At 40.4% G+C, this 21,393-nt stretch overlaps 1 protein-coding gene across 7 annotated transcripts in view; it reads left to right on the top strand.

The window, feature by feature from the left end:
- Nucleotides 1-21,393, top strand: part of LOC143345929 (uncharacterized) — a 409,789-nt gene that overhangs the window by 366,174 nt on the left and 22,222 nt on the right. For all 7 annotated transcript variants that reach the window (XR_013080350.1, XM_076773548.1, XM_076773553.1 and 4 more), the window contains exons 3-4: nt 9,188-9,407; nt 21,171-21,319. Coding sequence is in view for 6 of the 7 variants with exons in the window: in XM_076773548.1 (XP_076629663.1) it covers nt 9,188-9,407; nt 21,171-21,319 (369 nt within the window). In the remaining variant the exon portion in view is untranslated. The remainder of the gene's footprint in view (nt 1-9,187; nt 9,408-21,170; nt 21,320-21,393) is intronic.

Below are 21,393 nucleotides of genomic sequence, written 5' to 3'. Positions count from 1 at the left end.
GAAAAAATTACACGTTGATAATCATAGTGAAACACAAAGATTGTAAAAATATAAACGTGGTCACTCGAGTCGTCAAGTATATAATAAGTTTAATATAAAATTGGCATTTTCAAACGTTTGTAATTATTTATAATTCCTCCTCACGATAATAAATTCTGTATAATAATTTTGTATTCGATACAACGAAAGAAACGGGAGCTTAAACAGTAAATTACATTTTGCCCTGTGACTACCCTCTCAATTAGGTATTATAGTTAATATTCGACAGAAAATGTTCCCTTTGGCTGTATTCTCTTAAAAATGACGAACACGGTTTTAAAAATGTAGAATTAATATTGTGAATTTTTGAGCCACGTAACTTCCGGTGAACAGTGTCGAATTTTGGCTTCGTTCAGATTTATTTTTTGTTTCCCCTGTTTTCGATAAAGCATAAATTCCAGGTGTTTTATAGTCCCGCGACGTTTAATAAATGAAAACGAGAATGAACTAAGCGAAAGACCAATAATACCGCAATCGGTGCAGAGCGCATTAAAGTGTGGTATTTTACTGCCGAAACACGATAATGCACTTAAGTATGTTTAATCGAATATGTTATTATATGATGCAAGTGCACGCCGGCAACAAACACGGGACATTTTGGGGGTGACATAAATTTCGTTTAACGAGCACACGGTTATGAATCAGCCTGAGAATATTACGGGATACGAGCGGACAAAAGCTCGGAGACGGACTCGGGAATGAAATGATTTACCGTAGTTAAATAAAAAGCGAGAACTTCGAACGTCGCTAAATAGATTTACGTCCTCGTTGACGTGTGTCTAACGTATCGACGCGAGCAAGATGCAAACAATTTACGAGGGTAAATTTTTTTTTTACGCACAGATTTGTGTTTCCGATTAGCATAGAATTTAATGGCTCTGTCGATCGCATTGGGAGAAGATGGATTTATGAATGAGCGTTTTTGCGTTTGATCCCGCGCTGTCGACGGGATATTGCCATTCGAAAAAGAGAAACGTTGGCATTTGACAATTATTTAAAATAATGTGGTCGTAGATATAGATGGTACAAACATGTTTGAAAAATTTAATCGTTGATGCAGAGTTTCACAAACTTTTTTTCTTGTGGAACCCTTAAGAAATTTTTTACGACGAAGGATGTAATTGTTTTTAATAATAATAGTTTGTTAATATTTTAATGCATCTCTATGAAAATATTGCAGCTAATCTTATTTTAATGTTATATCACAACTTGTCTCGCGGAACCCCAAAATTATTTCATGGAACCCACTTTGGGAAACTGTATTAATGATTACGCAAAGAAAACCTTGAATTTACATCTATGATAATGAAAATTATGATTAAAACTTGAATTACAGGCATTTGAGAAAGGAACGCGTTTAGTTTTCAGAGGCAAAATACCAAAAAATCGCCTCGAAGTCGCTATTATCTCGCGTTGAAAAACGTTTTTGGAGCGCGAAGGGTTAAATTGCGGTTTCCCAATCTGTCGGTGTGTGATTATCCTGGGCAGCGTAGGGCGAGGGGAAATAATTCCGTGGAAAACGATGCGCCACATCGACTCCGTGTTGAAGATTATCGAGACGCTCGTTCGAGCGAGATTGTGCTCGCTTTGCCGACGACCTCGTGTGCGTTGAACTTTAATCGTGGCAGCCTCTGGAACACTTTCGACCTCGGCCTCTCGCGCTCGGATGTTTTTCATATTTATCGACGCGTGACTCGAATCGAAGTTAATTAAAAAGAATTTGAATTACTAATAATAGAACGTAACGAAAAGACTGGTCGAGAAATATATATACAGCTCTTTTAGACTCGTCTTCGCGTAAGAAATTCACTTTGTTTAAAAAATAATATTTATATATATAATAAATTTATTTTATTCTATTAACTGTTCGATACCTGGTGAAAGCTATTGGGAATCGAATGCGCCCTTTGTCGAAGTATTAAAAGATCGACTACATACCAGCGGATAAAACGAAAAATAATGGACAATTTTGTTATACCATTCGGGAAAACGGCGGAGCTGCGTGGGTGTAGTTTTACAAATTAAACATCAAAGCCCGTGAGGCACGTTTCCCTGCTATCCGATAGAGTTCATATTGCCCGGGAATTATTATTTTATGTATTGGAAACCATTTTGGAAGAGGAGATGAGTCCAGTAAAATTTTCAAATCAGAAAATAAGGATCATCCAAAATACATTTTGTTCGGATAAAATCTATTCGAGTTATAATTTTATTTTGCCTGAATGACTTAATGTTTTTATTAGAAATTATGGTTTGTGTTTCACCGCAGGATGGTGTTTATTTGTTTGAGAACATCTGGTACAGAAGCGAACCTCTTCTCGCATCTCGGTATCAATTTCGCTGCACCATTTATCTGCCATTAATATTTGCAGCGGTCGGAGCATATAAATATGTCCCTTAGATTACAGACTTAAACGAAGGGACCGATAAATTTCAGCGCCCATGATTCGCAGGGATCGTAAGCAGCTGGTGTAAAGGTCCGTTTTCACGTAACGTAGAATCACGATTTAAAACATTTTCATTCCTCAATTATGAAAAGATCAGCAAAGATATTGGTTTATATTTTCTGGCAATCATGTGTGTGTGATAATTTTTCTAATTTACTATGAAATTTCTCTTTGGAGTTGGCACGTGAGCCTTCCAAAATATTTTAAAGATAAAGATAAACTTGGGGTAAATGACTCTTCTAGTTACTGTCATTAACTGTTATTAAACATTACAAAGTTATATCAGATAGTGATTCAGGTAAGTAAATTTTATAAAACAATTTGTAATTTATACTAATTTAACTCATTCACTGCCAAATCAAAACCATAGAATTTTCTGTAAGACTAAAATATTGATCTTAGGCCATCATAAACTGCATAACCTAAGGTTCAATACTTATTTCTGTAACCTTTTTTACTTCCATAGTGGAAAAGCCTATTAATAACGTTTATTTAATATAATGTCACAACATTTGTCATCGTGAAAATTTAAATCTCGTTGATATTTTTCCGATTGCCATTTATTTCATCGTGTTTCGTAGAAGTAATTCCTTACGAAACATTAAGTCCACCAAGATGACGTCGTTTGGCGCCACATGTCTCCCAAATTTCACGAAATAAATTTATTCTATCATCGATTACGTATTAATATCGTAAAGTCGTGTGTTTGTATAACGTTAAAACTTAAATATCAGTCTTCTAACGTCCCATTTATTCCATCGTGTTTCATAAAAGTACTTTCTTGCGAAACATCGAGTCCACCAAGATGGCGTCGTTTGGCGCCGCGTGTCTCGCGAATTTTACGAGACAAAATCCGGTTCATCGATTGCGTATTAATATGTCGCGAAGTTGTGAGTCCGTGCAACGTGAAAACGGAGCTTAATAATTCCTTGGACGTCGATGGTTTGCGCGACACAATTTCGAAAGAAACAAGAAAGAGTGCAAACGGACCGATCGCCGTGCAATTTTATTCAATATTGTAGCGCGGCGTGTCGCATAAGTGGACAAGAACAACGTTTAAGGTGATCATCGTTGATGAGCGGCTCGCTAGAAGGAGAATGAATAATAGACCGGTCGGAGGGAACACGTTCTGATTGAGTTAACCGCCGGCATACGTCATTATACGCCGACTCGTCGGCTCTCGACGCCAAGGCCGGCTGCTGCGAATACGTACAATCTCGACGTCGTATTCAGGTCGTTCTTAATTAACCTGCCAGTGCTCCGATGTACGCTACGACATGTTTCTTCACGGTTCATCGACGGGTCTGATCGCCGATGATTGTTCGGAATGGAATAATTAAGAGATTCTATTCTCGATAGGAATTCTGCGCCCAGCGGGATACGCGAGAGACTCTCCAACAGCGAATCCAACGTCTCCAATTTATCAGCGCTTTTCATTTTTCTAGAAACTCAAATTTACATAATACACGTACATAATATGCGTCGAAACACTATTTTTTGAAATAACAGATATTATATGGGTGGCAATATTATCGAACGATAGTTCAAAGTACAAGAGACGATGAAATTTACTTCTAAAATCAACGACAATTAAAAAGTTTGTACCAAATTGTTCAAGAATTAAGAATTTGACTTTTTGTTGAGTCTCGACGTGCATATATTTTGAGAAATAAAAAGATTTTTAATGTATTATTTCCTTGTCGACGATGTAACTTTTTTGGAGCAATTTACCAGGCCGGAAAAAGAACGTGTAGAGTCTGTTAAACGATTTATGTAAAATCTTTTAACCACACGGGATACACGATGACGACGCAGATACCGCTTTATCGAATTATTATCGCAAACAACCTCGGAGAGGGCTTCTGTTCCTGACATTGATCAGATTAAGATAATTATAACTATTCCTCACTTTTTGACAGGCGCTGCTGTCGTATTGAGCTACCTTCAACATTTTAACGAAGGCGATCGCTTATCTCGCAGGCAGATAGTGTTTAAGATTTTTATCTTTTTTTCCAATATGAATTGCGTTCTTTCACAGCGTTTAATCTCCATAGCGCTCTTCTAACATCTTTTTTACAAACCTTAACGAGTTAAGCAATCACTTATTTTTTCAAGCGAGCGTCACAACCAAAAGTAAATGGAAAAAAAAGTTCGATACAATGTTTCTATGCAGTTCAACGAGCAATATAAAATATTCATCTAGATAAGAATCGTGCCTAACTCTTCCGTTTACTCGCGTGGAAGAGCTCCTTTATGTAAAATTCTCAGCATCGTGCATCAGTCAAGGATCTGCCGTTTATTTATATCGTTTTGTTACGCGCGACTTGTCGTTATTTAATCTCCTCGATTGAAACAGTCGTACGACATTAATCCTCAGTTCGACATTCGATCGCGTATCGAGCGTAAGCGGGATTTACAAGCCCGCGAAGCTCTCTGTTAAGCAGCTCCTTTTGGCATAGAAGTTTATTGTACAGGATGTTCCAACGATAGTTGCACAATCAACAAATGAAAGAATATACAACAATTATACGTAGCAACGTGATTACATTTTTAAGTAATTAGTCTGATGGAATTAATTTTACAACTTTATAAAACCCTTCTAGGCAAACACAGTCTATACTGAGTTTTGTTGTATCGAGATTTATATCGGAAAAACAACTTTGAAGACATCTGTAATATATGTAATTGAATAATTGTAACATAATTTCAACACTGTGCTTGATGTCAAAATGCAAACACGTGCTGGAGACTCACAATTACAGTAGAACCTTGATTATTGCATAAGAGATCGTTGCATGGTGTGGAAAGGGTAATTATTAAACAATAAGCGGGGTTGGAAACGCTACTTGTCATTGGATTGGTCTCCTAGATTAAAGATCTGTGAAGTTCTGTCGCAATTTTTCGGTTGAAAATATCCATATCCTTGCACCCCTTGACATACAATTTAATTTCAAATAATTTTTTAAACGTATACTATTTATTTTTGTTTAAATTTGTTCTTAGAAGGAACAAAAAGAATAGATTTGTTTTACGAATACCTCGTGAATGTAAAAATGTATTGATTTTACTATATAAAATTTGATGAGGAGTGAGTATAATATAGTAAAATGTTTACAATATTATTCACAATAGTGTTTTACAATATTTAATTATAAAAATACAATCAGCATTTTATGGTTGAAATGAAATACTCGTGGACATCTATTTCCTATTCGAGGCCGTTGCAGCTCTATTTGTTCGACTAGAGTATACCTATATCTACGCCTCTTTTATAACAAGTAGGTAGTATGTAAAAATGTGTTGATTTTAATATGTAAGACTCGATGACGAGTGAGTAGCCTCATGATTGTGAAACTTGACATCAAGAACTTGCGAGTCAGGCTCGTTATTGCATGAGAAGGGGTTAAAACAATAACGTGACTCTTTTCAGAATCTCTAAACTACAAAGTATTCGGAAATTACAGTTCTGCATTAAAAAAAGCTCCAGAATTTCATTGAAAATAATACCAAGAATGATTTCTTAGAATTTTGATTTTTTTTACAAAATTGATTTCTTACAAATTTTTGCAGAAGTTCCATTGTGGTGTAGCATTGTTACACGCTCGCAGAGCGGTGTCAAGTCACCAGGAATATTCATAGAGAACAGAAAACATACGAATCTAGTGAATCTAGAATAATTTCAGCTATCGTATAATAAATTGCAGTAACCAGACGCGTTTCTTCCGATTAGACGGTCGGCGAGGGCGCGAATATTAACCATACACGCATCAAAATATCAATACCGCGACCGGTTCGGTGTTATCGACCCACAATCGGACAGGTTATGCAAATCCCCTGCCTCCCTCGCCGCTTTATTCCCTCGTTCGGTTGTATCATTACCTCCACAAAGAAACCGCCAATAAAGGCGACCGTAAGGATCTCGCAATCCGGGCGAACAAAACGCTCGTCGCGTACCTCGGAGCGACGCTCGTTACGTAACAGCCTCGAAAAGCCCGGGACCACCTTCGGGCACGGCTAAAACTCCAGATAATCTGGCTCGTTTCGCCGGGCGAGATTTCGCCGGTGCGGTTGTCTCGCCATAATTGGCGAACGCCAGCTCCGTAACCGAGCGCGAAAGCGAACCAGAACGTCGAAAAGGGCCACACGGCGAGGAACGAGGGCAAAAGAGGGAGTGAGACGGGGGAGACGGCGAGAGAGAGAGGAGGGAGGAATGAGAAGACCTCGAACGGCGATGCTCATGAATCTCATGATCGATGCGCGATGCCGGTGTGCACAGTTAAAACGTGTCCAAGTTGGAAGGCCGCGGGCCGATGCCCCGTAATGGCCGTCCAGGACTTCACCGTGTTACGTGTCAGTCCGTGAGACGTTCCGCGGCAATTTACGGCTGCGTACACAGTGCCATTACCAACCACCGTAAATAAGACGACGCGTCGGGGACAGAGGAGCCTCGTACCGAGCCAGGCGGTTCATCATTTTTAGCGTTCATCGTGCGTGGGCGTCGTTAATTTCCGATCCACCGCCGCCGACGTCGCGCGTTTTTTGTCGGCCGGCATTCGCGACGCGGCTGTAACGCAACTTTTTAAACGTCGTCGTACCGCGTCCCCTCAAAGTGAACCGATGGTACGCGCCAACTTCGAATTCGACGGTTAAAACGTAGATAAATCGTTTGCTCGTAATTGACGGGTTCGCGGAGCTATTTTTATGACGAATTGTTAAGCAATCGTTGGGAATGTATTTACTGTACGCTCGACCGGTCCCCCTGGTACCGGACCCCTGTCTCCAGAGACGAATGACCAGGCTCGCTCGAACGTGTATGCCAAATATTGTTTATGGGTTGTAAATGTAACGAAACATTTGTTGTGGCGCAATTGTTTTTTCGTTGCTCGTGGTACAACCAGAGAAATAAATCGAAAAGCAAAGAGACACATTTTTCGTACGAAGTAATGGCGGTCCGACTCGAGCATCGACATAAGTAGAAACAGTGAGTGATGGACAGACGCGCCCAGTCTAATCGTATTCGACAAATTTTCAGATACAATTATCCCGAAAATAGAGCATTATAAGTAGGCAAATTCATATTTTTATTAATAGAATTAATAACATAGGAGCTTTGCAAAGGGTCGTCTCAACCCCTAAATATAAAATTCGTATCTTATTTCTCATATTTTTGCATATCAAGTACATTCTGTAGTTTTATGAAAATTATAATTACAACTAAAATTTTATTCTATATTTTCAACTTAATTTTTCACGAACCCTCCCACCAGTTGTACTATAAATTATTCATACCCGATTAATTTCTAAATTGTCCAAATGGAAATTCAAACGAAAAGCTATTGACTGAACCGTGTAAAGTTGTAAAACATTTAACAATCAACCTATTCTTGCTCGCCAGCGTTATTGTTGTCTTCAGAATGGCGACCAGTTTACGCGGATGAAGGGAAAGTTGTTTGCAAATCGAATTATTTGTGTACAAAAGCGACGCGTGCGTGGGATTACAATTACCCGTAATTGGTTAATTATCGAAGCGTTCGACAAATTGTTCCAATAAACGGAATTTAAGCGTTCGATGCATAATGTGACGGCGTTACTTTACTGCGACGGACACGCACGAAAGAATCGCGAAACCGCATTCGTTTCGTGCCCAGCAAAGTAGGTCGCAGACGGAATATTTGTTTCATTACGTGATTCCGTCTCTTTATTTCAATGTCCCCCGGTCGTGTAGTCGATCTCTATTATCTGTGTCTCAGGGCTTGCGTCGAGATCGCTCGAACAAATGGCAAAAGGTTATATCCTCGTAAACTTCGTACGTTATAACCCGAAAGTACGGGCGGGGCTTTTTACGAGACTTTTTTCGCTCAAATCCGCTATTTACGAACTGATACGACCAAACCGAGAAATTATGAATGTGTGGCGCCGATATTGCAGAACGTTCCCTCGAGAAAATAACACGAACAAATTTAACTTTATAGTCTACGAAGTATATATTGATCGTAGGTGTCAAAAATCGTAAAATAAGACGGAAATCAAGAGCAACAAAATTACGTTCGATGCTTTATATTTTCCATCGAAACACAAGGAACACCTAAATAAAATTTCACCTGTATCGGACAAAAATTGTAGGCGTTATAGAGAAATCACAAACCCACAGACGATGAGTAATTCGTCTATCGCTTTCGCCGCGAATGGAAGGATTTGTTTCAAGATTTGAGTAGAAACGCGCGAGTCTGTCGATTCTAGTTAATATTGTCCCTGTGCGAATTTTCGCTATGATTACTCGATGATCACGTGACACGATGATGTGTCAAAAATCTTAAAATAAGACAGAAATCGGGAATAACAAAATATCGTTCGATGCTTTATACTTTCCAATGAAACACAAGGAACACCTAAACAAAATTTCACCTGTATCGGACAAAAATTGTAGGCGTTATAGAGAAATCACAAACCCACAGACGATGAGTAATTCGTCTATCGCGTTCGTCGCGAATGGAAGGATTTGTTTCAAAATTTGAATAGAAACCCGCGAGTCTGTCGATTCCAGTTAATATTGTCGTCACTGTGCGAATTTTCGCCATGATTACTCGACGACCACGTGACACGGCGATGTTGCGCGCGATCGTTGTCCGTGGTTTCCAGTCGCTTCGACTCGAATCGATCCTCCTCGAGCCAGTAACGAGTGCTCTATGTTCTTGTTACAGGTTGCGACACGACCTTGGAGCCCGGATCAGGGCAAGACGCAGGAGATGACCAAGCTTTGCAACCATAAGAGGAAACTTTTGCTGCCAATAACGGCGGCCAGCAGTCCTGTTGCATCCTGTACACCGGCGGTCTCCTCGTCGACTTTATCCTCTGGCCCGCCTGTAGCCGCGATCCACGTGAATGCGGACTCGCCCACCTCGCCGGACAAGGCCAGGAAAGGTAAGAACGCGACCTTGCGTGCAAGTTTCGCCTCCTCGTTAATTCGACGATCCAGAATTTATATTTGTATTTATATTTGTCGCGTGAACCAAGGGAAGTACAAGTTCGCGAAAGTATAGGGTATTTTAGAAAAAGGAACGAACGCGCTGTTAATTTCTAAACTATGGGGGCTATCCACTTTAAAGTAATTTTTTTAAGCTTTTCCTGGCTTTTTTCATTCTGATCAAAGAAGATCCAGTTTGTATCGTATCAAATTTCAAGTTAATCGGCACACTGGTTGCTGAGATATTACGTCAACTAGCTTTAATTGCTGTGACCCTTTTCTGAAAATCGCACTCGCGGGACCGAGCGGTCCTTAGGGAGGGACGGTAGGTGAAATTAACTCCCCTTCAAGCAGAAGACCCATCCAATTGTATTTGTATTAAGGGAACATGGACAGTAGGAATAACTGAAAAACTGTCAAATAAAATATAGAGCAAACAAGGTAGAATTATAAAAAAACGTGTCTTTCGCTTGTTTGAGGGCTCTCTGTAAAGCAGTTTTATTAAAAACGCGCAAAGGACGTAAAAACATCGTCGAGAACCCTTTTCTAGAATCGCAAATATTCCTGTGCAACGGTATCGGTGATCCACAAAGCCGCGAAGAATGTACTTTTCGTGGGGGGTGGCGCATCGACAGCTAGAGGATCAAAGCAGCCTAAGTAGAAAACATATTCTTCCCAGAGGTAATCTCGCGAGGGAAATCGCGTGGAAGGAATTTTTCCAGTCGGGTGTTTTATCTCCCGTGGCCGGCGGCGGGTGTCCCCGATCGATCAAAATCAGAATTTTCCCCGGGGAAAAGTTTCTTAGCGAGCTCGAACGAGCCACGAACTCGTCGAACTCAATCGCATTATACATACTCGCCAATCAATCTCACGTATACACCAGCTCCGCGAAAGCGCGCACGTACACATCCCGCACCCCCCCATCAATATATCCCCCTTCTGCCCCCCCTCCTCCCTTCAGCCCGCCCCCTCGCCGGAAGAGAAGTTTTCTCATCGATCCGTCGTATTAACAAAGTTCCGCCGGTAGTCGGAGCGGCGCGCCATAATCGCCGAGAACGTTTATTCACCGTCGTACCAGAAAACACGCGGCGGAAACTTTTATTGGAAGACGACCAAAAGTTTTTCCTCCTTGCGCGGCGCGGCTCGCGACCGAACCCGTGATCATTAGGGCGCGACGGACGGGAGAAAAGTCTCTGGAACCAGAGAAGGAAAAGGAACGATGAAATTGTGGCATTAGCGGGGTCTGTTGCCATTCCTTCACCCTCTCTGTCTGTTTGTCGTACCGAGAGATGGCATTAAACCAGGGGTTCCCAGTCGGGGACGTTTGAACCGGTTGCTCACAACTTTCTGATTATTAATTTCCATAGTCGAACAAATTTATTAAAAATCAAAAACGAATTTTTAAGAAAAATCGACAGGGGGTAGGAAATTTTTCAAATCATTATGGAAAAATTATTTTTGGTTGCGGGGGTCGATTACAATCATTTTTGGTGAATAGACATATTCCCGAAATCCTACGCATTTTCGAGAAAAAAATTCTTTGCCGAAAATATATTGTCTGACCATGAGTGATGATTCCCCTGAAATTCGGCGAAATTAAAAAGTTTGAAATCATTCTGAAAAAAATATTTTTAGTTGCGGGGATCGATTACAATCATTTTTGGTCAACAGACATACCATCGAAATCCTACGCATTTTTGAGAAAAAAATTCCTCACCGAATATCTAATATGAGGCTGGAAATGCTTCCTTGAAATGTCATGTGAATCTTTGAAATATCATAACTCCTGAACGGATTAGACGATTTTAATGTTTAAAAAAGCAAACTACGCGTATTTTGATGGAGAATATGTACAAATCGCAAAAATATTCGAAAAGTTGGTCCTTGAGCCCGCAAAATGAGAAAAACCCCATAAAAATGGTCCATTTGTCAAACAGCCATAACTCCCACAATAGTGAATATATTTCAATGAAACTTTTTTCTGAAGTAGAGCTCATGGTTACCTACAAAAAAGTATTAGACAATTTTTCTGTAGGGCGTCAAATAAAATTATCAAAAATGAAAAACTAATTTTTAAGAAAAATCGACAAGGGGGTAGGTGCCTAAATTTTTCGACGAAAATAAAAAATTTCAAATCAGTGTAAAAAAATTATTTCTGATTCAGATGGTCAATTACAATCATTTTTGGAGAATACACATACCCCCGAAATCCTATGCACTTTCGAGAAAAAAATTTTTTACCGAAAATATAATGTCTGACCTGAGACATGAATGATTCCCCTGAAATTTCATGCGTATGTTTAAAACCTCATAACTCCTGAACGGATTGGATGATTTAAAGTTTCAAAATGCAAACAACGCGTATTTTCGTGCAGAAAATTTAGAAATTCTAAGAATGTTCGACATGTTTCTTAATTCCTAATGTAAGATCTACTCGTATACCTCGTCTGTGGTTGTAGAAAGCATTTCAACTTATGAAAACTTTTGTTCCTACAATCCGTGCTTCGAGTATACGTAAAGCAATCCATATACGTAGAGAATTATCGGACGTTTATCTGTAAGTTTGATTGACGTTTGTCTTGTTGGTCTTAACCATTAGAAAGACAATCAATCAAACCTGCAGTAACTTCGACCGTGGGTCGTTAAAGACAAGTAGACTAAACCTACAGGTGAGGTTTCAATAAACCTCGATCACGTACAGGTTACTTAACGTAAATGAAAGTAATTTATAACGAAACACTGTTTGTACTGGGAATTTGGTTCAAAGATCAAGTTTCATTATTTTACCTTTCAGGATGCAGGAACTTGACTCCAATCATCCTGCAAGCTAACAAGCTTCGCTGTGTTTGGGTTTCTATAATTTCTACTAGCTACTTCTATGATTCACAACATAATACACTTAATTCTGCAAAGATTCAGAGCTACGAAGAAATTATCCAGCGAAGAAAAGTTGTTCCATTGAATATTTTTAAATTGAACCAAATTGTGGTTGTCATCGACGTTTCTTTAATATCTGAAACAAAATAAAATACGTCAGAAAAGATCATGTTTCGTTACTTTGCCTTTTAGGATCCAGGAGCTTAACTCCAATCATCCTCCAAGCTAACAGGCTTTGCTGTTTTTTGGTTTCTATAATTTATATTAGCAACTTCTATGGTTGAAAACATGATACGCTTAATTCTGTGAAGATTCAGTGTCACAAAAAAATTGTCCAACGAAAAAGAAGAAAACTCAAATCAAGTTGTAGTTGTCGACGTTTCTTTGGTTTCTGAAAGCAGCTCGAGAATAATTCCCACCGGACGATCGCCGGGGCAAAGTCGGTTGGTCCGCGCAAGGAAAAAAGTTGGGAAACACTGTGTTAAATCGTTGCTGATGAAAAAAGGGACGGAGTTGGCATGCGCGATGAAGCAGCATCGGTCGAGGCGTTAGGCCAGGGGGGTAGGAATGATGTATCGCCGTGGCTGCTAATCTCTTCGTCCGGATTTCATTACTAAATCCTATAACCGACCCAACGGAGTCGTCTCTTTTTTCTCGGGGCACTCCACCCTTTCCCACCGTTCTTCTCTTTTTCCATCTTTTCCTTTCTTCATCGCGTCGCTAATTAAACGGCTGTTATTCTGAACGAGCCTGCACAACGAGAGGCGTGCTCACGGCCTCCGCGTTACGCCGTAGGGGGGGAAAACAATAGCTGGCCGGTGAATTGAAATTCGCCGAGTGTATTTTGGTCGTTTGCTGGTTTCAAGGCTCCAGGATTTAAGGACAATCTCGCTTACCTTCGGGTTACCTCCTTATAAAGTTTTCAACTACGTGTTTTGTCGCCTTTCGTATTTTCCCGCCGCGTGCCCGAACTCCGCTGGGAACTGTGGCTACACGGTTTCTTAAATTGTTTCCCGAGAACAAGTTCGTTTGCGTTTGAAAAATAAATCCAGCTTCCTTTTCTTGTAGTTTACTATCGTTGACGATTACCGACAGGAAACGCTGCGTTTAACTTTAAAGCGACCAGTAACAATATACAGTAACTCTGTAAGAGCCGCTGTGATTCCCTCTGTAAGTTTCGTGCGGTGATTCTTGTAACTTTCTTATTACTTGACAGTAATTTAGAAGATTTGTAATAAATATTATCGTTGATGAGGTCAGGATACGAAATAATAAACTCCAGATACACTTAACGAGAAAATTAGAAATTAATGTAATTGAACAATATGACGAGATCGAATTGCTAACGAGTGTCCCCGGTGTTTGTCTCAGCAGGATCATTTGCACAGTGAGAATATTCCTCCCCCTTTTTTTAACAATTATAAACACGATAGATCTTAAATAATATAACATTATTCGGGAAGGCGAAAGGAACCACGAGGTTGAATTTATCGCTTGGACATCACTATGGATCTATAGTTCGACTCGCTGATGGCGAGTACTACTCAGCGAGTTCCTTTTCCTCTGATCCTAACTATACACTTTCTAAAGTTATTTCTATGAAACTAGTTTTCCAAAATACAAACACGTTGCTGCTGGAAACGCTACTTGTCATTGGATTGGTCTCCTAGTTTAAAGATCTTTGAAGTTCTGTCGCAATTTTTCGTTTGGAAAGATCCATATCCTTTAACCCCTTGACATACAATTTAATTTCAAATAATTTTTTAAACGTATACTATTTAATTTTGTTTAAATTTATTCTTAGAAGGAACAAAAAGAATAGATTTATTTTACGAATACCTCGTGAATGCAAAAATGTATTGATTTTACTATATAAAATTTGATGAGGAGTAGCCTCATAATCATGAAACTTGACATCAAGAATTTATAACGTGTCAGACTCGTCATCCTATGGCAAGGGGGTTAATAACAATGAAAAGCTGCAATTTCGTACGTTTAAATATTTCTATTATTTATCGAAAGACCAAGTGGGGTTGAAGGTAGAAAATTCGAAAGTTGTTTCGCGAGAAAAATAGTGGACAGTAATATCGCGAACACCCAGTGTATACATCGCCGGCAGTGTTTCGTGGAGGTTTATAGGACCGTTTTAACATCGACGCGAGCGTTCGCGCTCACGGGCGTCGCTTCGATTCCAATTTTCCGGTGATATAAAACGTCGCAGCCCGGGAGAACGTCGCCGCCGCTGTTTCTCTCGTTCCCTCCGGCTTCTTCTCTTTTTCCTCCCCTCACCTACGGTTCCTCTATCGCGAGCAATTCAACGGGCCGGGGTAATACGTTCGCGTGGCGTGCAAACACACACCCTCCGAATCGTGGACAGGGAGCGAAAATAAAAAGAATAAGCTCACGGATCCCGGCGGAGGGAGAGGAGGAATCGAATGAATCTTTATCGTCGTCGCTGTTCCACAAATACGAGTCTCAATAACGAAAGTCGATTTCATTTTTCTTCGGTTCTTTTCGGTTTTACTCGATTCCCCGCGAGGGGGGAAGGGAGCTTTATGCGCCGCGTTGCTTGCCAAGGGGGACCCGGGAACCGAAACTCGATCGAAGCGATTAATGGAATTCCAACGGCTCGTTACTTGCGACCGAATTTACTTTCGTATTCAATATGTGCCAGGGCCAGGGGGGGGGGGGGGTCGTTCGAACGCGCAAACAACATTTCCGGGAATTTATTTTGCGATCCCCGGTCGCTTTTGTTGGCTTTCAAGCTTCGCGCGCGGCTCCCCCCCTCGTCGGTGGGTTTGTTGATGCGTTAACCTCCTGACATGAGCGTACGGGGCACGCTTCCATCCGAGCGGTTACAGACGCCATAAACGCGCCAGCAATTACAGCGATCGTTTGGTAACAGATACGAATGGGATTCAGGGAAAATTGAAACAAGGGTTCGCGCGATGAACCCTTTGGTCAAGTTATTAATTTCCTTGTTACGGTGGCTTAACACTAGAACTATCGACAATTATGGTGTATTTATTTGTATCAAAGAAATAGAAACGATAGGTAGATTACATATAGATAAAATGTTTATTCATTCTCTTATAGAAAACCTGTAAATTTTCGAAAATCCAGTCGAGTAAATTCGTAACAATTTTTATTAGAAATTACGAATTTTGACCACAGTTGTAGTGTTAAGGAGGTACAGTGATGATTTGTAAAATGAACACCAGACGTGTTTCGTAAGTTGAACCCCTTGGAGACATTTAGAAAACGATACAAGGCCACGACAATTTATGCAAAGAAGAAAATCAATTTTTTAAGGTTCTAGGATAAAGTAGTAAAGTTTAATTCCGTGATAATCTACTATGATTTGGTGGCCACTTCTTATAATAAAAATAAATAATATTCTGATGTAATCGTATTTAAATAAAACTTGTTTTTCAATCATGTAACGTTTTTAAAAACAACGTAGAAGCTTGCTCGTGAAACTACGAATGTCTATTATCGTTAAAAAAGAAATTCTCGACCGTCAATGACTAATTACACGTGATTCTCGTCGCTTCTGAATCACGATCTGTGATTCGAATTACGCCCAAGTAAAAATAGTACGGTAGAGTACTGTACTTCGTTCTGCAGGAACTACCAAGTTGCTTGTTTCGACATCGTCTAAATATTATGACAAGTGGGATGGGAATACGGTGGTGTGAGTGACAGATGTGCACCACTATACTTGCCCACACAGTACGTGTGTGCTGTTTCTCTGTCGTAGCTGGCAAAAACTGACTTCGAGTCGATCCAACGCCTCGACGAACCATCCTGCTGCGTATTTTACTGCTACGAGTCCCTTTAAAGCACCCTTTACACGGAGCATGTTTTCGTGCATGGTTCTTAGCGGGCCACCTGGCATTGGGGTTCGTAGCAAAGCCTGCCGATAGGAGCTGTGATTTGATTCTCCATTCACACGAGTCGCGTTGCTCAGCTTGCTGGCTGCATGGGACGGGAAACGAAACGTTCTCCACTTCCGAATTGCTATAGCGAAGTCGTACGCGTTCGATATGCGCGTTCACGTCGCTGGAAGGTCGAGTCACGTGATCGTTTTGAGAATTTTCGTTCGTCTAAGACTTGCAATATGCTCGAAAACACGTTTAAAGTATAGCAATCGCGTATAACACGCGTTCTGAGCACGCTTGTTGATTGTTTGTAATCACATAATAATCACGCTGCGAGTAGACGGTTCAGTGATTTGAGATTGTTACTTTGAAATCATAATCGTAAATAAATCATTGGAAAACATTGAGAAGGGACTTAATTCGTGTTAAATTATAGTGGAAACCTCGACCTGATTAGCTTCAAACAATGGAGCATACATACTATATTTTAAAAATATAAACTTTCGTTTGAATCTCGTTTGCAAGAAAATCCACTTCAAATGTTGATACTCAGTCCTTTTATATTTATTTATTTCAAGCAGAATTATCGAAGACGTTAAAATAACCATATATTTTATGATACGTATAAAAATAATTCTACGTGAAATAAATAAATATCTAATAGCATGTATCATTGACAAAACGATTTTAGTGGTTGATAAAATATATAAATTGAATATTGTAGATTGTTAAGCTCAGTATTTTTATACGAATGTGGTGATAGTGGAAGTGTGGGTCTCAAAGGACCCTGACAAAGTAGGTTAGCTCTGGGTTAGATTAGGTTTAAATAACCATGTATTTTATGATGAATATACAAATAATCCTACGTGAAATAAATATTTAATAGCATGTATCATTGACAAAACGATTTTAGTGGCTGATAAAATATATAAATTGAATATTTTAAATTATTAATATATATAAATTGAATATTGTAGATTGTTGAGCTCAGTATTTTTAAACGAATGTCGTGATAGTGGAAATGTGGGTCTCAAAGGACCCCGACGAGGTGGGTTCGCGTAATTGTTGTGTCAGCGACCGAGCGAGTATTAATAAATCTCGTCGACACGATTGACGATAGCGGCAACGCGCGTCAGAGAACCTAGACACGTTAACAGGATCGATTGCTCGCTGATATGTCTTTCTTGCTCTGTTAAACAACTTTCCTCGATGAGCAGGTTCTCTGCTGTTCGATCGATCACGCCCGCGTTACGGCGGCGCGATACGCCTCGTGACGCTGATATCCCGGAGAAAACGATTTCACGGGGAGCAGCGCGCCACTATCTACCCTTTCAGAGCAAATACCTACAGCTTTCCGTTTATCGCTTTGTCACTGGTCGCAAACTCCTTGGGAACTTTAAAACGTCTCAACGCGCCCCGGATATCTCGAGAATCCAACCGCGATCGCAATAATATTTCGCGCTAGCAGAATGTTCTTCCGAGCCTTCCCATTAATTTCAAAATCGAAGCATTTTTAGTTTCGTCCGGTTCGACGTGATTTTATTTGTACCGAGACATTACAATTTCCAATTGTACAATACACCGAAAAAGTTCTGGAATACGCGATCGCGTCCGTCGACGCAATGAATTTAGTTTTGATTTCGCCGGACCCTGCAGCGGAAGTTTGATTACATCGTCGGAAGTAAAATGTTTTTCGCGTTACGCGGAATTTCAACTAAAATTCATATTTCGGAGGAAATCCCGTCGGAAACGGTACGGTAATGCTTCAGTTATTTATCGCGAAATTCTATATTCGGCATTCGGGGTGTATTTCTCTAACGCGTGTGAAAAATACAAAGACCCGGGGCGTTGTAACGAGTTCTGCAGATTTATTAATCTTTTCCTTGGTATTGACATTCAATTTTTAAGCTGTTTTATGTACTTTAACGGTGGAAGCAATCGCTAAAATCGCGAATAAGTGTAGAAAACTTAATTTGTTAATTGTAAGATGTAAAGCAAGTTCGAGTGTTATAATTGAGCCCCACTGTCTTTTCAAATTTTTTCACAAATTTAATACTTTCAGTGACTCACATGGAATCCACCATACCAAATTTGATGTTATTTGGTAAATTATTCCTGAGACATTAAAAAAAAACAGACACTAACATATATAAATAAATACAAAAATTCGTGGTTGTAAAATTTTGTCATGTATCAATACCTTCTCTGCAATACATTTTTTACGGAAACATAATTGAGAAACTCAAACTTATTAAATTCTTCCAAAACTGTTTCCCAATTCGAACATTGCCCCTTCTCCAATTTCCATTTTTAATAAGACGATAATAATCAAGTTTTCTATTATTAAATCCTCCTTGTCAAGTTTCTCTGTATCTATATTTCTAAAAAATTTTCTAATCTACAAGAGGTCTATAACCACGTCGGTCCACAGATAGCACTAAATAAAAGAAAATTTCTAAATAAAATATTAAAAGAATTCGATTATCATCGAGTTGACTACTCCTGAAACCTCACGTATTAAAAAAAAAAAGATACATCGAGATTCCTGGAGCGTGCCCCGCGTAGGAATCGCAGACGTTTAGAGCCCCCTCGGGCAAACCCTCAGACGATCCACAAATTTGCATTCGACTGTCTCCCCGACGCCCGTAATCCTGACGCGGGACAGCTTCTCCGTCGTCGGTTAGGGTCGTGCACCCCGCGAGATGCCCGAAAAGGGACCAATCGGCCAGCTCGTGTCTTCTTATCGTCCGGGACGATCAATAAGTCCCGGGAGGAGGAAAGAATCCGCTCACCATTCGCTGCCAGCGACGTCAACGCGACGATGGTACTTTGGACGGAGGGCGGTGGATGGTGGGGGGAGGGCGAACAGGAAGGAAAACGACGACGTGGAGGGTGGACGAGGGGGGGTGGCGGGCGACTGTGGTGGTGGCAGACGTATAGTTGATAAGGGTTAATTTTCGTACGAAGAAGCAGCGACGCCGCGGCGTTCTGAATGGGAGAAGAGAGAAGAGAGGAACCGCGGTCCAACCGTCTGTGTCCGGTTGTGATTCTTGCGCCTGCCCCGAGTGATGTTCACCCCCGCCGACACTGTTTCAAGCCGCCTACGACTCGTCCTCGGTCGACGTCCCGTTGTGGTCGCGCAAGCGCATTTTACGCCACTTCCGTTTAGTCCGCATCAACGGCTCGACCACGTCGTAACGTACGATCCACACGCCTGGGGAATCGTCATGATCGAGCTTGGCGAAGTAGCCGTTTGGCCCGAGTGATTCGAGTGCCTTCGAATCCCGAATCAGTTGTCTCGCAGCGAGAAGTTCCCGTCGACAGCCTCCGGGAGGAAGATCACTATAATTATGGCCGTTCGTCTGGCTCGTCTCAGTCTTTCTATCGAAATCTGCTAGCATTCGCCTCGAAAACGATGGGAACGTTCCTCGGTTAGCGCCTTGAGTATTCCGTGTGTTCGCAACAATTAGATAATTTTGTATTCGTAACGGAATGGGACATCAGAATTTGAATTCGTTTAAACGATTATTCGCTCCAAGTAAGCGTTCAATTCCGGAAGAAAGGACTATTTTCTATCGTTATAACGTTTCCTTCAAACGAGGCCTGAGGAATGTGGAATATCAGGGTTCTCGGTTTCCAGCGATCTTCGAATGGCTCCAAACGATAGGCCATATTCCGTAATTGCCGCGTCGTCTCTCCTTCGTCAGATTTAGCGACTGACAACCTTTATAGCCGCGAGCCATTGACTGCAGATTTCTGGGGGGGAGTAGAGAAGGGAGACGAATTTTACGCGTTCGCGCGAATTCCCCCGGAAGCCACGAAATGCTTAAAAGATTTTACGCAAATCTTCGCCCCCTTAGAAATCGGGTTAAACTATCGTCGCAGACAAGCTTGCTCCTACGTGGATTCATTATTACATCCACCCTTCTTCCCCTTTCCACCGTACCGTTTCTCCCCGTTCTCTTCATTTCCCTTCTCCCGCTTCCGAATTATCTTTCCCCATTGAAGCTGCGGAGAATAATTATCCGCTGTAGGCTTACGGATAAAAGACTGTCATTGAAAACCATCCCCTTTGGCACCCTTTTACCATCCTGCTTTCTGTTATCCTCGTAAATCAAGGTAATTTCGTAGCGCGAACGCTTGTCGCGGCAGCTCGTGGATCATTGATCGCGGAGAATCCTACGGTTTATATGAAATAGTTGTTCGTCTCTTTGCACTTTTTTTCTACAGCATTTTCTCGATACTAAACGTTTCCATTTACTCCATTATTAAAATATTTTTCTCATTTTATCCTGTACTATTCTCATTCTTAAAAAGTAAAATTACTCACTGTCTTCTTTACTGTTATAATACCAATCTATTTTGTAAGCAACTTAACTACCAAAAAGTATCTGACTAATTAAATGTCAACAAAAGTATACAAAGAAGATTTTGTTTTAAAAGTAACAGTTACTCTTTTCGACATAGTACACTTCAATACGAATTTTAATAAAATTATAACGCACCAAATTACCATAAATAAATTATACTACATCGCAAATATTTATCTTTCATTGTAAAGAGTCAGCAAAACACAATTCTCCAGCGTTCCTTTTACGAAGGGAATAATTTGAAAACGAGAAGAAAAATTTTATTTGAAAGTAGAAGTTGATAAAGTAAGCGAATGAAGGTTCAAGAACGAATCTTGAAAGTATTATGCTAAACAGGATTTAACCTTGCGGTGGGACTTCAAATGGAACACTCGTTCATTAGGAAGCCTGAAACCGTCTGAATAATAAATGGAAGAGGGTCGGAATTAGAATTAGGGGAATAAGTCGTATTTTAATAATCCCCGATCTCGTAGAATTACTGTGCTTCTGGATTCCATTAGGAGCGAGAGTATTTTCTTCCGTTTCGTTCAATACCCAGCAATCAAAAGTCGTTCGACCGTTTTATTAATGTCTGCTTTGTTTCGTTCCGCAGATGGTCTGAGCAAAAAGAAGAAGAGAAAACAAGGGGGGATCGGAGGCATTTTTTCCGGGGTCTCGGTTTCACAACTTATGGCACAACGCGACAGGGGTATTGTTGCGGCATCTGGAGTTCAAGGGTCGTCGGTGCCAAATGGATCACAGGTAATGTAACAATACTTTAAACTACAACTACAGAATAATATTTCAACAATCTAACAAAACTTAAATTTTTATTT

The sequence above is a fragment of the Colletes latitarsis genome, chromosome 9 (assembly GCF_051014445.1).
Source record: "Colletes latitarsis isolate SP2378_abdomen chromosome 9, iyColLati1, whole genome shotgun sequence".
In the NCBI taxonomy this organism is placed as follows: Eukaryota; Metazoa; Arthropoda; class Insecta; order Hymenoptera; family Colletidae; genus Colletes; species Colletes latitarsis.
This window is presented reverse-complemented; position numbering and strand designations above follow the sequence as displayed.